We start from the raw sequence: 25,892 nt of genomic DNA on the forward strand, positions 1-25,892 counted from the left end.
CAGGACAATGACCCAACAAACCTCCAGGCTTTTTAAGGGTTATTTGACCAAGAAGGAGAGTGATGGAGTGCTGCATCAGATGACCTGGCACTCCACTAACTTTAAGCACCAGCTGTCAGAGCAGCTCACAGATCACTGCACCTGTACATAGCCCATCTGTAAATAGCCCATCTAACTACCTCATCCCCATAGTGTTATTTATTTGGCTCATTTGCACCCCAGTATCTCTACTTGCGCACTCATCTTCTGCACATCTATCACTCCAGTGTTTAATTGCTATATTGTAATTATTATTATTTTTATTTTTTATTCCATGTGTAACAGTTGTTGTTTGTTGCACTGCTTTGTTTTATCTTGGCCAGGCCACAGTTGTAAATGACAGCCTACCTGGTTAAATAAAGGTGGAGAATTATTATATATATTTTTAAATCATCCGACCTCAACCCAATTGAGATGGTTTGGGATGAGTCTGACCGCAAAGTGAAGGAAAAGCAGCCAACAAGTGCTCAGCATATGTGGGAACTCCTTCAAGACTATTTGAAAATCATTCCAGGTGAAACTGGTTGAGAGAATGCCAAGAGTGTGCAAAGCTGTCAAGGCAAAGGGTGGCTACTTTGAAGAACCTAAAATATATTTTGCTTTAACACTTTTTGGGGGGTTACTACATGATTCCATATGTGTTATTTCATAGTTTTGATGTCTTCACTATTATTTTACAATGTAGAAAATATTACAAATAAAGAAAAACCCTTGAATGAGTAGGTGTGTCCAAACATTTGACTGGTACTGTATATACAGTATTTATGTATGCCTCTTAATGTTATAAAACAAGGCCCCGAACCTTTTAAGTTGTTTTAAATGAGCTCACTGTTTTTCTCTGCAGGAGCTGATCCAGAATGCTGAGGATGCTGGAGCCACAGAGGTTAAGTTTATGTACGATGAGACAGAGTATGGAGTGGAGTCACTTTGGTCACATGACATGGCTCAGTATCAAGGTAGGTTTTAGTCATTCTCACAGATTGTTCAGTTTACCAGATATAGGGCCATTTTTGTTTTCAGTAATAAAAGTTGCAGTATAGTGAGATATTGTGCTGTTTCATTGGTTTACCAAACATCTGAAAACTGTCATCAAGATTTATCTTATTTGGATGATCTTATTTCTTGTTTTGGTTCTAGGAACGGCCTTGTATGTGTATAATGATGCAGTGTTCACGACTGAAGATTGGAATGGAATTCAGGAGATAGCAAGGAGCAGAAAGAGAGAGGATCCTTTGAAAGTTGGACGATTTGGTATTGGGTTCAACTCTGTATACCACATAACAGGTGAGGCTTTTATTGAAATATTATTTTACCTGCATATGAGTAAGGTGATTAATCAGTATTATGATTCATATATCTTTCAATCTGCACTTTTTTAAAGTTACATTTAATCAATAAATAAAAAAATCTTGTTTTGAATGTTACAGATGTCCCCAGTATATTCAGTGGAGAACAGATCGGCATGCTGGACCCTCACCAGACGCTGTTTGGTGCCCATGAGTCTGGGCAGTGTTGGAATTTGAAGACGGACATGAAGGAGATCACAGAGCTCACTGACCAGTTTGCACCCTACGTTGGCTTATTTGGAAACGCCGGTAAAACTATCAAGGACGGCAGCTTCTCTGGAACTCTGTTCCGCTTCCCCCTCCGCATTAAACCCTCCCAGCTGAGCGCCAACATCTACAACAAAGAGAAGGTGCTGGAGCTCTTTGAGTCTTTCAAAGCCGACGCTGACACAGTTCTTCTCTTCCTCAAGAGCGTTCAGAAGGTCTCCCTGCATGTGCGTGAGTCAGATGGTACAGAACGCATGCTTTTCCGGGTGACAGCAGGAGAAAACCCAGAAGACAAGCTAGAGCGTCCTAACTCTCTGAAGACCCTGGGCCTGGCCACAGACAGCTACAGCAACGGAGTGCCCAACGGTACTGTCACGTGCGCCACCTACCAGGTCAACATCGAGACCCAGGACGAGACAGCCAAGGAGACCCAGAGGACCACCTGGCTGGTATGTAATGGAGTGGGGGGTCGGGGCTTGTGCAGTGACTTGGACTCCCTGGCAGATGACCTGAAGTTCATCCCCACCATTGGCATCGCCCTTCCTCTCAGCTGCATCGACGAGGACAAGGGCGCCACGTCTGGTTTCTCGGGGCGAGCGTTCTGCTTCCTGCCTCTCCCCCCTGGAGAGGAGAGCCTGACGGGGCTGCCGGTCCACGTCAGCGGCTTCTTCGGCCTCACAGACAATCGCAGGAGCATTAAATGGCGAGAGGTGGACCAGTGGAGGGACCCTGCAGCACTCTGGAATGAGCTACTCATCGTCACCGTCATCCCCAGGGCCTACTTCACCCTCATCATGGAGGCCATCAAGAGGATCCAGACCAAGAAGGACCAAGATTTCCCCCTCTCCCCCAGAGGTGCATATGGGGCCTGGCCAGACCCCAACCAGATCAAGCCTCGCTGGAAGCCCATACTGGAGCCTCTGTTTCATGACTTGCTACAGCAGCAGGTCATCTACTCTCTCACTAACAGCTGGATCCAGGTGGACGAGGCTGTGTTTTCGGAGCTGGACACGGATGTGGACATCACAGAGATGGTTATCAGCTACCTCCAAAGCTCAGGGATGCAGGTGGCCAGGGTGCCTGCTGCTGTGGATGCGGTCCTGAACACGTACGGGACTGGTCCTGCCTCTGTGAAGAAGGTGACCCCTCCCCTGGTGCGGCAGGTGATCAGGAAGGCCAAACACAAAGGATCCTCTCAGGAGAAGCTGCTTCTGCTGGAGTTTGTCCTCAGCGACAACGGTTACAGCGACCTAATTGGTCTAGAGCTGCTGCCTTTGCAAGATGAGACATTTGCAGCGTTCTCCTCCTCTGTCAGTGATAAGGATGCAGTTTACATTGCTTCGGAAGAGTACCCCAGGTACAGAATTCAAGTTCTGAGACTTTCTCTATGCCTTTTCAAAACCATAAAAAGCCTCATATTTGAATGCAAGTATTGTTGACTGTCAGCAATATGCTAGATTGCAGCCCGAGTGTGTACTCTCTGTTTTGTTTTAAGGTCTCTTTACCCTGGACTGGAGGGACGATTCATACTGGAGGGCATTAAACCATTAGTTATGAGCAGCCTGAAGGATGCAGCCAAAAGCAGAGGTAAACCCCCACTCACATGTTACATGAATGTCCTTTTATTTTTATATCTGGTATGTGTCTGTCATCGGAGGAGCCACCTTTGTCCTAATATTAGATTTGGATACCAACATTATTTCTAGGAAATAAGATCGATGAATCTAGAAGACATGCACTCTAAAGGGTTACACGGCAGCTTCACTGACTTCACTGCCTAGTTCATAAACTCAAAGGCTGTGGTCTGTGAGGGATGTGTAAGGTTTGTAGCCAGGTAGTAGTAACTCCTGGTCACCCCATTCCCCTGCTGCCCCCGTGGGACATTATACCTGGTGCACTGCTGATAGATCATATATAACTGCTGAGTGCGTGTGTGAGCTGGCAGATGGGGGAGTCGGTTTTGTTCCTCACATTCCACTCACTGCTATCAGATCCTGGACATGCTCGCTCCCATATCCAACATGGAGTTTGCCAAATGGCCAGGAGCCAGTTGGGGAATATGCTGAATTTTCAGATTTGTCCGTTAAAGCCCTATGCTGCACGGTCCAGAGAAAAACATGTCCACATCCTGACCGCTATGTGTGAATAAAATTGTTTTCACAGTGTGTATAATCTGGACATAATATGGCATTGAAGGATTCTTTGTATTGAGCTAGTTGTCTGTGAAACTGTTGAAAGGTCTAGCCTGGTCAGAGAGGTACACATCATTCTGACTGCCAGTGGTAGATAATATGAAGGGGTAAGGCAATAATATGCTGCTCTAACTGTAGCCATTGCATTTTTGTAAATAAGCATTGTGGATTAATTTGGAATATTTCAGAACAAGACGACAAACCTGAATAATATTGATCCATTATCAGATTTATCCTTTTAGGTTTACGAGTTGACACAGTTCTAACTTTCTACTCAGTCATTTTCCTGACGGCTCTCTGGCTCTCTGCTGGTCTGTCAATGCCACCTCATAGCTAGGACACCACTTTGGGAGCTACTGCATGCATCAGGGATTGTATTATCCCCATTACACTTAATGAAGTGGGTCACATAGAAGGTTGTCTCACACAATAGACCCTTCACACATAGCCATGCAGAACGACATGTGTATGAACCTCAGCCAGAGACACTAGCATTCCCCTACCTCAGCTGTGTTGTATGATCGCTGCCCTACAGTGGCTGTTACAGGCATTGACTGTCTGCTACTGCAGCTCTGTATCCTGCTGCTGCAGCCTGAAGGCCTACCCCACCCAATAGGGCTCAATGGGCTCATCCTCAGAATCGCCACCTCATCATCACAGTCTCTTGTTAGATTGATTGTATCCTCTGCTATCAATGCAAACTAGTACATCAAAGTAAAATCCATTACAGTTACATTTTAAAATAAAATGTGTACAACTAAAATGACAATTTGATTTGTGGGAATCAGGGGATGTAGTTACATTTAAATTGAAATGGTTATCAACGTGATAACCTAAATGTTTAAAACATGTACTTTAAATGTAATTGCAACAATTTCTTTGGGGGTGTTCAGACTTCGACATGTTGTGTCCCGGAATCATTTTTGACATTAACCCAAACCAATACACTGCTTTTAATAGACACTATGCAAACTCTAATCTAATCTATATCATACATTTAATGTGAACAGTAGCTAACATTGCCTCAACATTGATAAAGACAATAGAATATCTTTGTGGGAGCATTTGAAAAATTATGTTCCCTTCCATCTAATTGGAAAAATGTCCCATTTCATAGTGCCCATATTGTGTTTGTATTGGTTTAGCTGTGTGAGTTCCCAGAAAAGTGTGTCTCTCTGGCAGTGTGAATTCTAATGTCACTGGAATGCATTTTGTCTTTGCTCATTGCAGGAATCTTTGTATCAGTAATTTAGTTAGAACTCATTATAGAATTATGATGTGACATTGTGAGTCTACTAAATATTAGCATATTAAGTGTGTGTTACGCTTGCCATGCTGTGCATGGTAACTTAATGTAGTTGTCATGTTTTGCTGTGCTTTGAAATCTATTTACTAGAAATCTTTGTAACGAAATGGTTGTAGTTTGCATAATTGAGCCCATATGGTCTTGATAGAAATTATAATATTTTATTTAACTAGATTTTCTAATGTCCTGTCAATCCTGACTACATTGCAGAGCCAAAATGCAAATATCTCTTGTTGATACAGGTGGTGTTGATGGGAATTAACCTGTGGCTGTGCAGTAAAGCTAATAAATCACCTAGCATGCCTGCAGGACAAACATTGTTAGATTCAAGTTTGGGCTTCGATATACTGTGCATTTGGAAAATTCAGACTTTCTCCACATTTTGTGTACATTACAGCCTTGTTCTAAAATTTATAAAATTGTGTTGTTTCCTCATCAATCTACACACAATACCCCACAATGACAAAGCAAAAACAGGTTTTTAGAAATGTTTGCAAAAAAATAAGTGGAAATATAACATTTACATAAGTATTCAGATCCTTTACTCAGTACTTTGTTGAAGTACCTTTGGCAGCGATTAAAGCCTTGTGTCTTATTGGGAATGACGCTACAAGCTTGGCACACCTGTATTTGGGGAGTTTATACCATTCTTCTCTGCAGATCCTCTCAAGCTCTGTCAGGTTGGATGGGGAGCGTCGCTGCAGCTATTTTCAGGTCTTTCCAGAGATATTCAATTGGGATAAAGTCTGGGCTCTGTCTGGGCCACTCAAGGACATTCAGAGACCTGTCCCGAAGCCACTCCTGCGTTGTCTTGGCTGTGTGCTTAGGGTTGTTGTCCTGTTGGAAGGTGAACGTTCGCCCCAGTCTGAGGTCCTGAGCGCTCTGGAGCAGGTTTTCATCAATGATCTCTCTGTACTTTGCTCCGTTCATCTTTTCCTCGATCCTGACTATTCTCTCAATCCCTGCTGCTGAAAAACATCCCCACAGCATGATGCTGCCACCACCATGCTTCACCGTAGGAATGGTGCCAGGTTTCCTCCAGACTTGGTGCTTGGCATTCAGGCCAAAGAGTTCAATCTTGGTTTCATCAGAACAGAAAATCTTGTTTCTCATGGTCTGAGAGTCTTTTTAGGTGCCTTTTGGCAAGCTCCAAGCGGGCTGTCATGTGCCTTTTTTACTGAGGAGTGGCTTCCGTCTGGCCACTCTACCATAAAGGCCTGATTGGTAGAGTGGTGCAGAGATGGTTGTCCTTCTGGAAGGTTCTCCCATCTCTCCAGAGGTACTCTGGAGCTCTTTCATTGGGTTTTTGGTCACCTCCCGGACCAAGGCCCTTCTTCCCCGATTGCTCAGTTTGGCCGAGCGGTCAGCTCTAGGGAGAGTCTTGGTGGTTCCAAACTTCTTCCATTTAAGAATGATGGAGGCCACTGTGTTGTGTTCTTGGGGACCATCAATGCTGCAGAAATGTTTTGGTACTCTTCCCCAGATCTGTGCCTCGACACAATCCTGTCTCGGAGCTCTACGGACAATTCCTTCAACCTCACGGCTTGGTTTTTGCTCTGACATGCACTGTCAACCGTGGGATCTTATATAGACAGGTGTGTGCATTTCCAAATCATGTCCAATCAATTGAATTTGCCACAGGTGAACCACAGGATGCACCTGAGGATGCACCTGAGCTCAATTTCGTCTCATAGTAAAGGGTCTGTGTACTTATGTAAATAAGGTATTTCTGTTTTTAATTTGTAATATATTTTCCACATTTAAAAAAAAAAAATGTCTTCGCTTTGTTATTATGGGGTATTGTGTGTAGATTGAGGAAAAATGTAATTTAATCAATGCTAGAATAAGGCTGTAACGTAACACAATGTGGAAAAAGGTAAGGGATCTGAGTGCTTTCTGAATGCACTGTATGTAGTTCCTGTAAATGATAATTGAGAAAGTTAAGATTTATATTAACTTGTATGTTTATCTTCTACAGGAAGACCCTGCACTCAGGTACAAGAACTAACACCTGAACGGTCAGCTCGACTCATAAAGGAGGTCCTCTCAACAGTCTGGCCTACCAAAGACTTCACAGTCCAGTGGGAACCTGGGAACCGAGAGAAGAAGCATCCTACACATGCTTGGCTAAAGATGGTTTGGAAGCATCTGTATATTAACTTTGCTGATGACCTTAGTACCTTTGAAGACCTGCCTTTGATTCCAAATGTGCCCCTGGTGGAAAGTGTGGACTCAGTCGGGCTCCATCGTCTCAAAACTCCATCCCCTATTATCATTGTGGATGAGGAGGAGGCCCCACTCTCTGAAAGCCTTCTTGAAATCATGAAAAAACTTGGAGTAGTAGTAATGAAAAAGTTGGACCTGTGTTTGCAGCATCCTCTACTGAAGAACTACATCCATCCTTCATCTCCCAGTATGCTACTGCAAATCATGGACAGGTCATCAACCCAGAGAGTGGCCAGCCTGGTCTCATCTTTCTCTAGCAAACAGAAAGTGGCACTGAGAGACTTCCTGGCAGGACTGTCCGACATCACAGAGAAAGAGAAGCGTATCCTCCTGGAGCTGACCATCTTTGAGAAAGTAGGGCCTTGTTCAGAGAAAGGCATCCCAACATATACCTCACTGAGAGGAGCCAGGGCTTTACACCATACTGCCAAGTATCCACCAGATGTCAAACTATCCATCAATGTTGTGGGCTGCAGTGATGAGGCATCGATTCGTCTCATTAAGATGCTGACCGTGGAACAGGTGAAAACCACTGAATGCTTGAAGTTGGTTGTTCAAGACATGGAGAAAGGGTTTTACTCAAAAGAGGATATCACTAAAATCATGCTCTGGGCCCTTAAGCATCTGTCATTCCTAAAGAATGAAAACAAAGCTGTGATTGGATGGCTTTCGGCTCTGAAGTTCATTCATACATTTGCAGGGAAATCTGTTACTGCTACAGACCTTTTTGACCCTGAGCTGGAGATTTTACAGAATCTGTTCTACATGGAGGAGAAGAATAGGTTTCCCACAAATGCATATACATCCTCTCCTGATATGCTACATTCACTGAGACAACTTGGACTTAAAAGTGAAGTACAACTCAGCGAAAAAGATGTACTTCAGGTGGCACAGAAGATCGAGGAATTACAGGGTGGCACTGAGCCAGAATGGGAACCAGTTATACAGAAAGCGAAAACACTGCTGCAAATTCTGAATAGACAAACCAAGCTGGTCAAGTCTTCAGAAGCTCAGACATCCTTGCAAAAACTGAAATGGGTGCCAGTCTGCAAGGACAGACCTGTAAATTACCCAAAGTCGCTTGCCTGGATGGGAGACACCCATAACATCTGCTCATTCTCAGAAATGTGCGATATATCCCATGCAGTGCTGGTAGGCTCTTCAGTTGCACTTGTGGAGCGCACTTCTTCTGGCATGAAGAAGGCCCTGAAGTTATCTATAGAGCCACAGATTGATCAAGTGTTACAGCATTTAAAGGCAGTGAATGACTGGCACAGGTCTCAAGCATTTACCACGGAAGACTGGTATCAATTCCAACAGATCCTTATTGAGATTTATGATTTCATGCAAGCACACCTTGAAGATGCAAGAGAGGCAATGAAGTCACTGCCATTTGATTGGGTGTGGACTGGCAAGACCTTCTCATCACCTAGCCACACAGTTCTAAAACCCATTCCTGACCTAGATTTGCAACCCTACCTGTACTCTTTGCCAAAGACCATAGCAAAGTTTCACAAACTTTTCAAATTCTGTGGTTCGGTTGAAGAGGTTGTCCCAAACCATGTGTTCGATGTGATCAAAACAGTAAGGCAAAGGTGTGAGGAAGAAATGACACAAGAAGAAAGTAAGCATGATCTCCTCCTCCTGATAAATATTCTGAGATGGCTGTATAACAGTCACATTTCTGTGGACAGTGACATGCATGTACCAATCCTTTGCTACAAGGATCCAAGCAAACTGGCCATGAAACCCATTCACGAATGCACGTACTGCGACATTAAAGTGGAGGATCTACATGACTTGCTTGATGATACATCAGAACCCATTATCTTAGTCCATGATGACATCCCCATGAAAACAGCAGAATGGCTTAACGTACCATGTTTGAGTACAAGACTGATAAACCCAGAAAACCTTGGCTTTGAACAATCAGGCCAACGAGAGCCTCTGACAGTGAGAATAAAGAACATTCTAGAAGAATATCCATCTGTCGCAGATATTTTCAAAGAACTTCTTCAGAATGCAGATGATGCGAGTGCTACAGAGTGTAGCTTCCTGATAGACATGCGAAAGAATATTGACATTCGAGAGAACCTGCTTGACCCTGGCATGATTATATGCCATGGCCCCTCCTTGTGGTCATTCAACAATTCTACATTCTCTGACACTGACTTTCTGAACATAACAAGGTTAGGTGGGTCAATGAAGAGATGTGAGGCAGACAAAGTTGGCAAATTTGGCCTAGGTTTCAACTCAGTTTATCACATCACTGACATCCCCATCATAATGAGCAGAGAGTTCATGATCATGTTTGATCCAAACATCAACCACATCAGCAAGCACATTAGAGACCGGTCAAACCCAGGAATCAAGATCAACTGGAGCAAACAACAGAAACGGCTACGAAAGTTCCCCAATCAATTCAAACCCTTCATCAATGTCTTCAATTGTCAACTTCCTCTTGCACAAGAGTCTCCGTACAAGTATGATGGAACACTGTTCAGACTCCCCTTCAGGACCGAGCAAGAGGCATCAGTGAGTGAAATCAGCAGTATCTACTACAACACCCCAGACATCTACTCCCTTGTTGATGAGTTCAGTATATGTGGCCACCGGCTCATTCTCTTCACGCAGCATGTGGGCTCCATGGTACTGAAGTACCTGAAATATGAAGAGCCCAATCCAGCAGCAGCACAGGATGTTGTTACTATCAATAAAAGTGTATGGTCATCCAAAGCTGCATATGGACCTCTGAGCATCCTGAAATCTGCCGCAAAAGTAATGAAAAGGGTTGCAGCCACCAACAGGGTACCGGCTGACACTCCCAAGTCTGGCTGTATCATACGCATTGTGGTGGAGGAGTTTCACAATGTGTTCAAGCGCATAGTTGATCTCCAGTCACCCCTCTTCAGAGGTTCAGAGGAGGATCCTTCCTCATACTTTGAAATGGCTGCCAAAGACGGAAAGAACAGACGACTCACAGACGAAATGCCCCAAAAGGCAGTTGATCTAACAAACTGGCTCATTTGTTCATGTATGGATGTGACCGAAGCTCTCAAATTTTCACTTGGTGAGAGTGGAAAACGACTTGGACTAGTGCCTTGTGGGGGTGTAGCTGTTCTGCTCTCAGAGGAGGAGAATCGAAAATGGACAGTGAAGGCAAACACCAACCACACCAACCCGATAGGAGAGGTGTTTTGCTATTTACCTCTCAGAATCAAGACCGGCTTGCCAATTCATATAAACGGCTGTTTTGCTGTGACATCTAACCGCAAAGAGATATGGAAGACGGACACCAAAGGACACTGGAACTCAGTGTTCATGAGACATGTGATTGTCCAGGCATACATAGCAGCACTCAATATGCTGCGTTCAATGGCAGAAAGTGGAGAACTACTTGACTACAGCTACTACGTAGCATGGCCTGATCCAAGTGTGGTACACGATGACTTCACAGTGATCAGCCAAGGAGTCTACCAAGAGATCGCCAAAGGGGGTGACTGTGACCATGCAAAAGTTTTCTCAGATGGCAAAACCTGGGTATCAATCAAGTATGTCAGATTCCTAGATGACTCCTTGCTCTGTAGACCAGACATTGGTCCTGCTGCTTTCAAGATTTTCCTAAAATACCTCAAGAAGAGCAGCTCGCAAGACCTCTGTGCTGTTGAGCTGCCTGAATGGGTCAAGGAAGGTTTTGATGATGCTGGGTGCAAAGGGAAGCTGATAGAGAACACCCTGACAGAAAAGCAGTTCTTCTTAGATGTCTTTTTTCCCCATATCCAAGACATCGACAACGAACTTCGGAATCCCCTAATGCATTATGTCCTGAATGACAAACTGGAGGAATTTGCATCAATTCTTATGGAGACTCCATGCATCCCATGCTCTGGCCCCAATCAACAATTAGTCTTACCATCCAGACTAATCCATCCAGAAGGAAGAGTTGCAAAACTGTACAACACTGATGATGGAAGATTTCCAGAAGGAACCTCGAAAGACTACATGAATCCAGTGTGCTTGGTCAAGCTAGTACAGCTGGGAATGGTCAAAGATGACCTCTCTTGGGAGGATTTGATTGATCGTGCTGAATCTGTGTTCGATCTAAATGAAAATGATCACACTGCTGCATGTCTTCGGAGCAGCATTATTCTCAGTCTCATTGATGAGAAGCTGAAAATGACAGACTCAGGAGCAGGTAAACTACTGGAGAAGCTACAGGACATAAAGTTCCTTCCTTTTCTGACAAAGCCTGCAGGGTTTTCACTACCATGGCATGGGAATACATTCCCCCCGTCCACTATGTTTTCTGCCAAAGAGCTCTTTACGACTGACCACCAGGACACAGTGTGCTTGATGAAGCCCATCCTTAATGAGAACTCTCCATCTTTCAAAGGGTGCGGCCCGATCACATTGGCTGTAAAAGACTCTCTCGGATTGATAAGAAAGCCAACAGTTGGACTAGTTGTTAGTCAACTTAAGGAACTTGCTAAGTCATTTGACGGAGTTACTTTATATCAGGAAAATATTACCAATGCCTGCTACAAATACCTACATGAAGAAATGCTCCAGGATGCCAAAGCAAAGACACAGATCAATGAGGAGCTGAAATCCTTTTGCTCCATTCTGGTGGAGAACACTTACGTTGAGCCCTCCAAAGTTGCATTCTACCAGAACTTTGATGCAGCACCATATCTCTACCAGCTTCCCAACAAGTACAGAAACAGTTGCCGTGAGCTCTTTGAGAATGTTGGGGTTCAGTCAAGCTTCACAGTTGAGAACTTTTCAGCTGTCCTTGAATTAGTGAAACAGGAGTGTGGGAAAAGAGCACTCTCTGAGGATAGCTTTCAGCTCTCTCGCAGAATCATTAGTGAAGGAATATGGGGCTTAATCAGAGACAAAAAACAAGAATTCTGCCAAGCTACCTACAGGGAAATTCTCCTTCCTGACATCCATCTTACACTGCAGCCATCGAAGTCTCTGTGTTACAATGACTGTCCTTGGATCAAAGTCAGAGACACAACTGTGAAATATTGCCATGCAGATATTCCAAGAGAGGTTGCTGTGAAATTAGGAGCAGTTCCCAAACGTCACAAAGCCCTGGAAAGGTATGCCTCAAATATCTGCTTCACTACTCTTGGAAGTGAGTTTGGACAAAAAGAGAAACTCACAAGTAGAATTAAAAGTATTCTCAACGCTTACCCATCAGAAAAGGAAATGCTAAAGGAACTCTTGCAGAATGCAGATGATGCTAAAGCAACTGAAATCTACTTTGTGTTTGATCCAAGAACCCACCCCACAGACAGAATATTTGATGACAAATGGTTGCCAATGCAAGGCCCATCATTGTGTGTCTACAACAATCAGCCTTTCACTGAGGATGATGTCAGAGGAATCCAGAACCTAGGAAGAGGAACAAAAGAAGCAAACCCTGGCAAAACTGGACAATATGGCATAGGATTCAACTCTGTGTATCACATCACAGACTGCCCATCTTTCATGTCAAACAATGACATTCTTTGCATCTTCGATCCACATGCACGATATGCACCCGGGGCGACATCTGTTAGTCCGGGAAGAATGTTTAGAGACTTGGACTCTGACTTTAGATCTCAATTCTCTGATGTGCTAAATCTTTACCTGGGATCTCATTTCAAGCTTGAACATTGCACAATGTTCAGATTCCCCATACGCTCAACAGAAATGGCCAAAATATCAGAGATCAGCTCTGTACCTGCATCAGACAGAATGGTGCAAAACCTTCTGGATAAACTAAAAACCGATGGGGCAGAACTCCTCATGTTCCTCAACCACATGGAGAAAATTTCCATCTGTGAAATAGAGAAAGCTACAGGAGACCTGAAGGTGCTATACTCCGTGACTGCTAAAATCACAGATGGTGACCGTCTAAAACGCAAGCAATTTCACGCCTCAGTGGTGGATAGTGTGACAAAAAGGAAGCAGCTCACTCAAATTCCAGTCCAGCAGATAACCTACTCAATTGATATAGAGGACTCCGATGGCAATCTAACAACTTGGATGGTCTGCAATCGTTCTGGCTTCTCCTGCATAGAGAAAGTCTCAAAGAGTGTGATTTCAGCCCACAAAAATGAAGACATTACTCTCTTTCCACGTGGAGGTGTGGCTGCATGTGTAAGCCACAACTACAAGAAGCCCCACAGAGCATTCTGCTTTCTGCCCCTTTCAATGGAGACTGGCTTGCCCTTTCATGTTAATGGGCATTTTGCATTAGATTCTGCCAGGAGAAACCTATGGAGGGATGACAATGGAGTAGGAGTGAGGAGTGACTGGAACAACAACTTGATGACATCTTTGATAGCTCCTGCCTATGTGGAGCTGTTGATTCAGCTGAAACGACAGTACTTCCCGGGACCCGATCCCACCATGACTGTGTTACAGGGAACACCAATTCACATCGTTAAAGACACTTTGAGGAAATTCCTGTACTTCTTTCCAGTCAACAGACTTGACATCCAGCCAGATTGGTACTGTCTTGTCAAAGCAGTGTACACCTGCATTCATGCTGACCTGAAACGTCTCCTTCCTGTCGTTAGGGCTCCCCACATTGACAACACAGACATGCACTCTGCCGTATACATCTCCTGGGTGAACACATCCTCTGCCAACAAAGGTCGCGCATTCTTTGACAATCTACTGCAGGATGAACTTCAACATCTGAAGAACACAGAATACAACATCTCCTCACGCAAGTCTGTTGCAGAAAACGTCTTCCGACTCAAGGCCCTGCTTTCGGATGTGGGCTTCAACTTGGTCCACAGTTGTGATGAAACAGCAAGTCTTTACTTCTGTTTGGATGATGCAGGCATTCCTGTGAGCTATGTTACCCCAGAGGATGTACGAAAATTTCTCCTCACATTCTCGTCCCCAGACACATCTTGCCAAGTTGGGAAACTTCCCTGTCGACTCCAGCAGTCCAATTACAAGCTCTTCCACAGCCTGAAGCTTCTGGTTGACTACTGCTTCAAAGACGTAGAGGAGAATGAAATCAGCATAGAGGGGCTACCACTGCTGATGACAATGGACAACATACTCCAGGTGTTTGATTCCAAGAAACCAAAGTTTCTGTCCACACACCATGAACTGGTCTCATCAAGGAAAGAGCTGTTCATGAATACACTGTACATGAAGTACAACAACATCCTGATGAATTCAGGTGTTGCAAAGGTCTTCGACATCAGCAGTTTTGGGGAACTGTTGAGTTCTGTTCTACCACGTGAATACAGAACAAGAATCCCTGTGAAGTGGAGAGACGGCTACGCCAGTGAGTCTTGGCTGAAAGGTGCGTGGCACTTCATCAGTGAGAACATTGCAGTCAAGGAAGAGCAGGCAGGCATCAAACCCAATTTCGAGACTGTACTTGACCTACTGAAAGACTGGGCTTTGCTGCCAGGAATCAAATTCATGGTTTCAAGCAACAAGCTGGTTGTCCCTGATCACGATGTGTTGCTTCCCTTGAGTTTGATAAGCGCAGCTATCTTTCCAAACGGGCAAAATGACAAAGTCTTTCACATCATAATGAAAGGGGGATGCATTCAGCTTGCTGTCAACAAAATATGCTTCAAAGAGAATCCTGTCCTGCCTTTTCTGGCACAGCATACAGCAAACATAGACAACCCATCCAGCATCCTGAAAGCACTGGAGTACATGATTCAGACGGCAGCTTTCAAAACAGGAAGCTTAACTGACAAAGACTTTGAGGCTCTTCTGTTGTACTTCAACTGTAATTTGATCAACCTCTCCCAAGAGGACATTCAAACTCTGAAATTGCTCCCATGCTTCAAAGCAGTCAGTGGCAGATACATCAGTATTGCAAACTTTGGGTCATGCTATGTTCTGGCAAAAAGCATTCCCTCTGCAGATATGGAAAAATGGGCCCATACAACATCCTTTGCCTTTCTTGCTGACAATCCACAATTGAAGGAACTGTACAGTTTCCTTGGATGTTTCCCAATAGATGATCTGGAAGTCTACCTGAGGCATCTCCTTCCAAAGTTTGACAGCCTGTCATACGATGCAAAAATTGAGCACCTTGTATATCTGAAGGAGAGACTTTTGGCAATAGAGGAGTCATGTGGGATGAAGGATCAGCTGTATGAGAAACTGGAAGGTCTGCCATTAATCTATGACTACACCAACAGACTCAGGTCTACCAAAATGTTCTACGATCAAACCGTGAAGGTGTTCGAAGTGATGCTCTCTCCAAAAGCATTCATACCCAATGACTTTTTCAAGAAGGTTGAGCAAGTGTCAAAGCCAAAAAATGGAACAGCATTTCTCACCTCATGGATCACATTCCTAAGGAATATAGGTCTCAAACACATTGTCTCTCAACAGCAAATTCTCCAGTATGCAAAAGAAGTCAGCATCAAAGCTCCAACAGAGAACTGGTCCAAAGAAAAATCCCAAATGATTGTTGATGTTCTCCTTAACCACATATTCAATGAGAGGACAGACCTATTTGTTGGAGCTTTCCTCAAAGAGCTGTCAATGATAGCATTCCTTTGTCCTGAGCGTGCACCCACTGAGCTGATCCGGCTCCATGCTCAATTCCAAGAGATGAATGGCACTCTCCCTCTGATACGTTTCAGTGAGTCTCAAGTCAATCCAAAATTCAAACAAACTGATATCATTCAATTGCTATGGACATCATGTCCCATTCTCCCAGAGAAGGCCACACCAGCAGCCATTAAAGACCAGGAGGGAAGCACACTGACTGGCCAAGAACAACTGGACTTAGTGCTGCGGATATTAAGTGTCAACTTGGAACCCCCCTTGGACAAAGTGATAAGCAACTGCAAAAATATCTGCAACATATCCAATCCTGACGATGACATGGTGAAAACAAGAAACAAAGTCTTGAGATCCACCTACGAATTTCTCAATGCAGATAAAAGAGAGTTTCGCTTCCAGCTACTAGGGGTGAGTTTTGTCATGGTTGAGGAGGGCTGGAAACTTCTAAAGCCAGAGGAGGTTGTCATCAACTTGGACAATGAATCTGACTTCAAGCCATACCTATACAAACTACCACTAGAGCTTGGCATCTTTCATCAGATGTTTAAGCTTTTGGGCACAGAGGATGTTGTATCAACAAAACAATATGCTGAAGTGCTGTGCCGCATTCACAGAAATTCAGAGGGTAAGCAGCTCGATCCGAATGAAATGAGAACTGTGAAAAGGGCTGTCTCAGGGCTGTTCAAAAGCCTACAGAATGACCCAGTTCAGATACGCAAAGACCTTGAGAGCCTCAAAGATTTTATATTTTACCTGCCAAGTCACGATGGTAGATTAACCAAATCAAACAGTTTAGTGTTTGACGATGCCCCACACTACAAGAGCAGAATTCAGGGTAATGTAGGCGTTCAGATGCTTGTGGACATGAGTCAGTGTTATCTTGGCAAGGACCATTCCTTCCACACAAAGCTGATCATGCTGCTCCCACAGAAGCTAAGGCCAAGACTCCTGAGTAGTATCCTCGAGGAGCAACTGGATGAGGAGTCTCCCAAAATGTGCCAGTTTGGAGCTCTCTGTTCGCTTCAGGGTCGCCTTCAACTTCTACTGTCATCAGAACAGTTCATCACAGGACTGATACGAATAATGAAGCATGAAAATGACAATGCATTCCTTGTGAATGAAGAAAAAGCCATACGATTGTGCAAAGCACTTTGTGAGGGATTGAAGGTGTCTTGTTTTGAGAAACTCCAGACGACACTAAGAGTGAAAGGTTGCAGCCCTATCCCACATAGCCGGAGTGAAACTCTTGCCTTCCTGAAAAGGTACGGGACAGCTGTGATTCATCTCTACATCCAACACTCAGACAGCAAAGACATAAATTTTCTCTTAGCGCTGGCGATGACACTAAAATCTGCAACGGACAACTTGATATCTGACACCTCCTATCTAATTGCTATGCTGGGCTGTAACGACATCTACAGAATCACAGAGAAGCTGGACAACCTTGGCGTCAAGTATGACTCCACAGAGGCCTCAAAACTCGAGCTTCCCCTCCCTGGAACACCCATACCAGCTGAGATACACCATATACTCCTTATGGATCCAATGAATGTGTTTTACCCAGGAGAATATGTGGGTTACCTTGTGGACTCTGAAGGAGGGGATGTCTATGGCGGATATCAGCCCACGTACACGTATGCCATCATTGTTCAAGAAGTAGAGAAAGAAGAGGAGGACAACTCAAGCTTCCTTGGGAAATGCTTCCAAATTGACATTGGATATAGTGAGTACAAAATAGTCAGTTCTCTTGATCTGTACAAATTCTCTAGACAAGAGGAAAGTACTCATATCCGAGACAGCAGAGCCACATCGACTCCAACAACCCCCCCAGAATGTCACTCTCCTGGTCCTGGTCCACGATTGGTGCCTCCCCTTTTTACTAGAAAGGAAAATCACAAAGTACCTCCCACAAAACAATCTCCCAAAAAGATAAGACTTAGTGCATTGCCAGAAATCCTAAAAGATGTGACTTTAGTTATTGAGCAAGCTTGGAAACTCGCTGAAACGGAAAGGAAGAAGATAATTCGCCGGTTGTATCTCAAGTGGCATCCGGACAAGAACGCAGAGAATCTAGACGTGGCTACAGAGGTCTTCAAGCATTTACAGAATGAAATCAACAGGATGGAGAAGCAGACTCTGACAGATCAGCAGAACACTGACCGAGCATCCAGGAGAACTTTCTCAACTTCTTCCACCCGCTTCCAGTCAGAGAAGTTTTCATTTCAAAGATTTTACACATCGTGGAACCAAGAGGCAACAAGCCATAAGTCTGAGAAACAGCAGTTCCGGGAGCAGTTCACTACTTATGCAGGGTCGTCACATTCTAATCGCTTCTTTGTGCCCCCGACCTTCAAGTCTGTTGGCAATCCTATGGAAGCCCGCAGGTGGCTCAGGCAAGCAAGAGCCAACTTTTCTGCTGCACGGAATGACCTTCACAAAAATGCCAATGAGTGGGTGTGTTTCAAATGCTACCTAGCTACGAAACTAGCCTTGATAGCTGCCGACTATTCTGTCAGAGGGAAATCAGACAAGGATGTGAAACCCACATCACTGGCACAGAAAGTGGAGGAGTACAACCCACAGCTAGCAGGACTTGCCAAGGATGTCAACATCTTGGAGGGATATGGTGTGGACAGCCTAAGAACTCGCTATCCTGACCTCCTACCCTTTCCCCAGATCCCCAATGACAGATTCACGTCTGAGGTGGCAATGAGAGTGATGGAATGTACAGCACGGATCATCATCAAACTTGAAACTTTTGTGCAACAAAAAATCTAGTTCTGCCATGTGATTGGAACATATTAGACCATTTAAAACAAATATGCATAGATCCACTGAACAACAGAAGATTATACTAGCTGTGTGCAATACTGATTAGTATATTCTTGTTTTGAGGCAAAATTAAGTATCCAGCTGGCAGCTTAGATATGCAGCACGCCAGTACCAATATTGGTTCTGTGGCTAATGTATACATGTATGGCTCTTCATATCCTAACAACAAGCTGCCTGAAAGTAATTTGATGTGGCTGTACCATTCTACAAAGACAGAAATTATCTTTAGCTGCAATGCTGTATATACAAATGCCCCAGCAATACTTTTTTAACCAAAGTCCCATGTTGAATATATTTGCTCTCAGATAATTGAGTACAACTATGCTGCTTTTTTACTTGACCTTTTATACAAGTATATTTTTCCTGCCATTTGTCTGTATTTTGTTTGTTACCATCTAAAAAGTCAAGTTAATTGATTCTTGACAATTCTCTCATGTTGTCACTGTTGTCATGCAATGTGTTCTATTTGCAATATCTGAAAATCAACCAACACAATTACAATCATATTTGTACTTTGAAAATGTAATTTTTATATTTTGAAGGTGGTTTATTTTATTTTTTTAATAAGTTGTAAATGTTCTGTATCATAGTCTTTGCTTGTAAATGGACAAAGCACTTTCTCAAAACTCCTCCAGTACTTGCACTTGTAGAGTGCTTGTGATACCCTAACAGATTGGGAGAAATAGACTGAAAGGAAAATTATGAATGTTGCATCTATACTTTAGATTCTGTTTTATCATCATTGATTGTGTCTCCACTGAATTGTTTGTCAGTTTATCATACTTTGAGTGGTGTCTTTTAGGAGCACAACTGTACACTACATCTACTGTAATTATCTGTATGCTGACGAGTATGTATATCAGGTACTTTTTGTAGTACTCATGATAAGAAAGCAGTTACCTGCTTTGAAAACATCATGGGTCAAAAGGATTAATTACGGATTGAGCTGACCAAAATGATTTAGGGCAAGGATTCATCCTTAAGAAAAATCTTGATTACCGTAACGAAGATCCATGGTGTTCTATAGATAGGTAATGTAACATATGTTTATTTTGCCAAAGTTGAATCAAGCTCTGTTTCATTTGGTTGTCTGATCTTTTCATATTAGAGGAATATTGCAGGAGGCATCCTTGTGTGGTGCCTGTTTTTGTCAATTATCTTTAGTCTTTTTGTCCTTTAATTTTCATGAATGATGTTTGGGACTAGAAATCCACTGGCAACATATTGTTGATACATTAAAATGTCATGTTTTTTTATGTTTAATGCCAAGGGGAATCCTTTGAAGACATCTTTGACAAACTTTAGCAGAGGAAAATGTAAATCTTGATGTACGCAGTGCCATAGTTAATAAATTCCCACACATAAATTGAGTCAACCCTCCTTCTGTATAATACATAACCAGTATAATGCACTTAATGGTAACCTTAAAAGTGAGAATCTATTAAAGAATTAAAGGTACAGTTGCTGGCATCTATATATATATATAAATATATATATAGTTTCATTTGAACTGTAATAGCGTAACTAATGAATTGGTTATAACAGGAATTAAGTACAAACACTGGAGAAGTAACAAGCATGTATGGGCATGTATTCTGTGACTATAGGCAGTGGCATGGGATTGTCTATAGACATGTAAACAAAGAACAGGAAATACTGCATGTTTGACTATTTCGTCTGAGCCATGGCTGGGGAATTTTCATGATGTACTACTGTTGCAGAGATGCTCCACTAGAGTGCATCACTGCTATACATTATGGAAGAAAAGTAATACGCAATGGACATCACTGTAGAAAAGCTTCCAATCTATTAATTGTCGCAAGACAGAAATAAGATAATTATGGAACTTTTAAAATAAAGACATTCTCCTTTCCCCCCCCCTGGTATTTTATCATGTTAATGGAAAATGTATTTCCAGATACATCATTTCAAACAATGATATACGTTTTATTATGTTAAAGACAGTAGCTTTTTACAAGAATAGCACAAATGTTTTATTCAAACATACAAAACCTGGCACACATGTTCCACAATTTATCAAAACATCCTCAACTTCACAATATTTAAAACTTTCATACCGTGCTGTATAAGTACAAGCAAACGTACATAAAACATGGGTTAACAGTGAACAGTAATGCATTAGAATCTATGTAAGAGTCAAAGTGGTGACAAGATAGCTAACATTTTTGCTAAAATCTAAATGTACAATAAATATTCCCTAAAGTAGTAGAGCACAGACGACAGGGGCCTCATTTATCAAAGGTGTGTGCGCACAAAAAATACTCTAAACCTTGCGTATGCCACTTTTTCTGCAAAGGATGGTATTGATCAATTGTGAACATGACAGGAAAGTGCATATCTCCACGCAAATCTCAAACCATGCGTGTGCACAACTGTATTGCAACAAATAGGCTTATTGTTTGTTTGGGGAAAATGGGAGGTGTTTGATGCACAGGAATTATAATGATGGTAGGGAAATAAAAACATTCAAATGTAGGCCTAATGATAAAATAGTTGCATTTGCCATTGGTAAGGAGATTGCATACCAGCGTGTCGTCTGTTTATTTTACCTTTATTATATAGGCCTAAATCATATATCATATTGCAGGATGCCTCCTTTTCTGCTTCGCAACAAATAGTAGGGTACCATTTATCAATCGCTAATTAAATAGCCAAGCATGCTCGAAAGTAAATAGACCGGTAGCCTTGATAGTATGTGACGGTAGGCTACAGTATTGCAGTACAATAGTATTAGGAGTGCGACATAGCCTATTTCATTTCAGAGCCTATACCAAGACAGGAGATCGAAACACAATGATGTAATGATAAACAAAATATAGAACATTTCAGAGAGTGTTGAAAATGCATGCTTGCTGTTCCTGTACACTTCCAGTCATTGCACTAGTTAGCAATGGCTCCAGAAAGTACCTTCAACTTCCTTCAAACTGCAGCAGAGACATACAAATGGTATCCATGAGTGCATCTGACTGGGTAAGTAGAAAAAGTTGCCAAAATGTTGCACTGTCCCTTTAATTTCCCATTATTACAAAGTTATTACTTATAATACTGATTAGTTTGACTGACTATACTCTAAACTCCAATATAAAACCATTTCACACAGTAAATGCATAAATGAAAAAAACAAACACAGTGGCAGCAGGTGAACTGTGAGATGAAATTAAGTACTTGGGAAAACTATGACCTCTCATTGATGTCAAATCCACTTCAAATCAGTGTAGATGGGGGGGTTAAAGAAGGATTTTTAAGCTTTGAGACAATTGAGACGTTGATTGTGTGCAATTCAGAGGGTCAATAGGCAAGACAACATAATTAAAAGTGCCTTTGAATGGGGTATGGTAGTAGGTGGCAAACGCACCGGTTTGTTTCAAGAACTGCAACGCTGCTGGGTTTTTCACACAACAGTTTCCCGTGTGTATCAAAAATATTAGGAAGGTGTTCCTAGTGTTTGGTATACTCATCTTATCTACATACTAGATCATATAATGCTTTTCTGCTCATATGCACAACATATCAATACACTAAGGGCTGGTTTCCCGGCCCCAGATTAAGCCTACACTAAAAATCACTTTCAATGGGAGATTCTCCATTGTGGACAAGGCTTCATCTGGGTTGAGGAAACTGGGCCCACACAAAGTCCTATATTATTGCATCACAAAAAAAAACATATTGCATAGGATGTAATCTGTTAACCAGCTCCTCATTGCCCAGCCATAATACCATAATTATAAAATAAACAAACAATCTCAACTCAGTGTAAACATAAGATAGTATCAACAACTATACTGCAGGAGTAAACCACTTATTGTGGTATAAAGTTGTCATGTCACTGTTTCAGTTACATAGTAAATTAGTCTCAAATTTAACTTCCATCAATAAAATGCACCATGAAAGAATTACTTAGGAGGATATGAAAAGTTGTGGTTGTTTTTTTTGCCTTTTTGAGGATTCATATGAAAGTGTTTCAGAGTACCCAATATAAAGGCATTTTCATTCACCAGGGTATAATCTGATGCCAAAGACACTCACTAGCACTCTTGGCTTTCACTGCACGTGGAGGTGACCCCAGCCTTGGACAGGAACAGCTTTCCGCTGGGACAAACACACACTTCGTAGAGTCCCTGAGCGTTTCCAGACACACCTCCTTGTCCCAGGGGGAGATTAGGCAGACGCACCGTCTCGGCATCCAGAATCACCTACAGAGACAACACACAACAAAGGGCGGGGTTAGATGCACCACTGCTGAAACACATACACACCACTGCTGAAACGCATACATATACACACCACTGCTGAAACGCATACATATACACACCACTGCTGAAACGCATACATATACACACCACTGCTGAAACGCACACATATACACACCACTGCTGAAACGCATACATATACACACCACTGCTGAAACGCATACATATACACACCACTGCTGAAACACATACACACCACTGCTGAAACGCATACATATACACACCACTGCTGAAACACATACATATACACACCACTACTGAAACGCATACATATACACACCACTGCTGAAACACATACACACCACTGCTGAAACGCATACATATACACGCCACTGCTGAAACACATACATATACACACCACTGCTGAAACACACACATATACACGCCACTGCTGAAACACATACATATACACGCCACTGCTGAAACACACACATATACACGCCACTGCTGAAACACATTCACATACACGCCACTGCTGAAACACATACACATACACGCCACTGCTGAAACACATACATATACACGCCACTGCTGAAACACATAAATATACACGCCACTGCTGAAACACATTCACATACACGCCACTGCTGAAGCACATTCACATACACGCCACTGCTGAAACACATACACATACACGCCACTGCTGAAACACATACACACCACTGCCACTGCTGAAACACATTCACATACACGCCACTGCTGAAACACATACACGCCACTGCTGAAACACATACACACCACTGCTGAAACACATACACACCACTGCCACTGCTGAAACACATACACACCACTGCAGAAACACATACATATACACGCCACTGCTGAAACACACACATATACACGCCACTGCTGAAACACATTCACATACACGCCACTGCTGAAACACATACATATACACGCCACTGCTGAAACACATACATATACACGCCACTGCTGAAACACATAAATATACACGCCACTGCTGAAACACATTCACATACACGCCACTGCTGAAACACATACACGCCACTGCTGAAACACATACACATACACGCCACTGCTGAAACACATACACGCCACTGCTGAAACACATACACATACACGCCACTGCTGAAACACATACACACCCCTGCCACTGCTGAAACACATACACATACACGCCACTGCTGAAACACATACACACCCCTGCCACTGCTGAAACACATACATATCACGCCACTGCTGAAACACATAAATAACACGCCACTGCTGAAACACATCATACACGCCACTGCTGAAACACATACACACCACTGCCACTGCTGAAACACATACACGCCACTGCTGAAACACATACACACCGCTGCCACTGCTGAAACACATACACACCACTGCTGAAACACATACACGCCACTGCTGAAACACATACACGCCACTGCTGAAACACATATACACCACTGCCACTGCTGAAACACATACACGCCACTGCTGAAACACATACACACCACTGCTACTGCTGAAACACATACACACCACTGCTGAAACACATACATATACACGCCACTGCTGAAACACATACATATACACGCCACTGCTGAAACACATACACGCCACTGCTGAAACACATACACGCCACTGCTGAAACACATACACGCCACTGCTGAAACACATACACATACACGCCACTGCTGAAACACATACACACCCCTGCCACTGCTGAAACACATACACACCACTGCAGAAACACATACACGCCACTGCAGAAACACATACACGCCACTGCTGAAACACATACACACCACTGCCACTGCTGAAACACATACACACCACTGCAGAAACACATACACGCCACTGCTGAAACACATACACGCCACTGCTGAAACACATACACGCCACTGCTGAAACACATACACGCCACTGCTGAAACACATACACGCCACTGCTGAAACACATACACACCACTGCTGAAACACATACACACCACTGCTGAACCACATACACGCCACTGCTGAAACACATACACGCCACTGCTGAAACACATACACACCCCTGCCACTGCTGAAACACATACATATACACGCCACTGCTGAAACACATACATATACACGCCACTGCTGAAACACATAAATATACACGCCACTGCTGAAACACATTCACATACACGCCACTGCTGAAACACATACACATACACGCCACTGCTGAAACACATACACGCCACTGCTGAAACACATACACACCCCTGCCACTGCTGAAACACATACACACCACTGCAGAAACACATACACGCCACTGCTGAAACACATACACACCACTGCTGAAACACATATACACCACTGCCACTGCTGAAACACATACACGCCACTGCTGAAACACATACACACCACTGCTACTGCTGAAACACATACACACCACTGCTGAAACACATACATATACACGCCACTGCTGAAACACATACACGCCACTGCTGAAACACATACACGCCACTGCTGAAACACATACACGCCACTGCTGAAACACATACACATACACGCCACTGCTGAAACACATACACACCCCTGCCACTGCTGAAACACATACACACCACTGCAGAAACACATACACGCCACTGCAGAAACACATACACGCCACTGCTGAAACACATACACACCACTGCCACTGCTGAAACACATACACACCACTGCAGAAACACATACACGCCACTGCTGAAACACATACACGCCACTGCTGAAACACATACACGCCACTGCTGAAACACATACACGCCACTGCTGAAACACATACACGCCACTGCTGAAACACATACACACCACTGCTGAAACACATACACACCACTGCTGAACCACATACACGCCACTGCTGAAACACATACACACCACTGCTGAAACACATACACACCACTGCTGAAACACATACACACCACTGCTGAACCACATACATACACACGCCGCTGCTGAAACACATACAC

At 43.3% G+C, this 25,892-nt stretch overlaps 2 protein-coding genes across 5 annotated transcripts in view; one reads left to right on the top strand and one right to left on the bottom strand.

Annotated features, from left to right (window-relative positions):
* The window catches only part of LOC106581114 (sacsin), a 31,866-nt gene extending 11,802 nt beyond the window's left edge, over positions 1-20,064 (top strand). For both annotated transcript variants that reach the window (XM_014162867.2, XM_014162868.2), the window contains 5 exons: positions 884-995; positions 1,177-1,323; positions 1,467-2,949; positions 3,088-3,179; positions 7,069-20,064. In XM_014162867.2, coding sequence (XP_014018342.1) covers positions 884-995; positions 1,177-1,323; positions 1,467-2,949; positions 3,088-3,179; positions 7,069-18,644 — 13,410 coding nt within the window. In that variant the 3' untranslated portion in view covers positions 18,645-20,064. The remainder of the gene's footprint in view (positions 1-883; positions 996-1,176; positions 1,324-1,466; positions 2,950-3,087; positions 3,180-7,068) is intronic.
* LOC106581116 (gamma-sarcoglycan) overlaps positions 1-25,892 on the bottom strand; it is a 46,644-nt gene that overhangs the window by 5,621 nt on the left and 15,131 nt on the right. For 2 of the 3 annotated variants that reach the window (XM_014162873.2, XM_045703842.1), the window contains exon 8: positions 20,625-22,912. In XM_014162873.2, the coding sequence (XP_014018348.1) occupies positions 22,745-22,912 (168 nt within the window). In that variant the 3' untranslated portion in view covers positions 20,625-22,744. Of the gene's footprint in view, positions 1-20,624; positions 22,913-25,892 lie in introns of those variants that run through there. The other variant, XM_045703841.1, reaches the window with a different exon arrangement.

This window comes from Salmo salar, chromosome ssa20 (genome assembly GCF_905237065.1).
Source record: "Salmo salar chromosome ssa20, Ssal_v3.1, whole genome shotgun sequence".
NCBI lineage: Eukaryota > Metazoa > Chordata > Actinopteri > Salmoniformes > Salmonidae > Salmo > Salmo salar.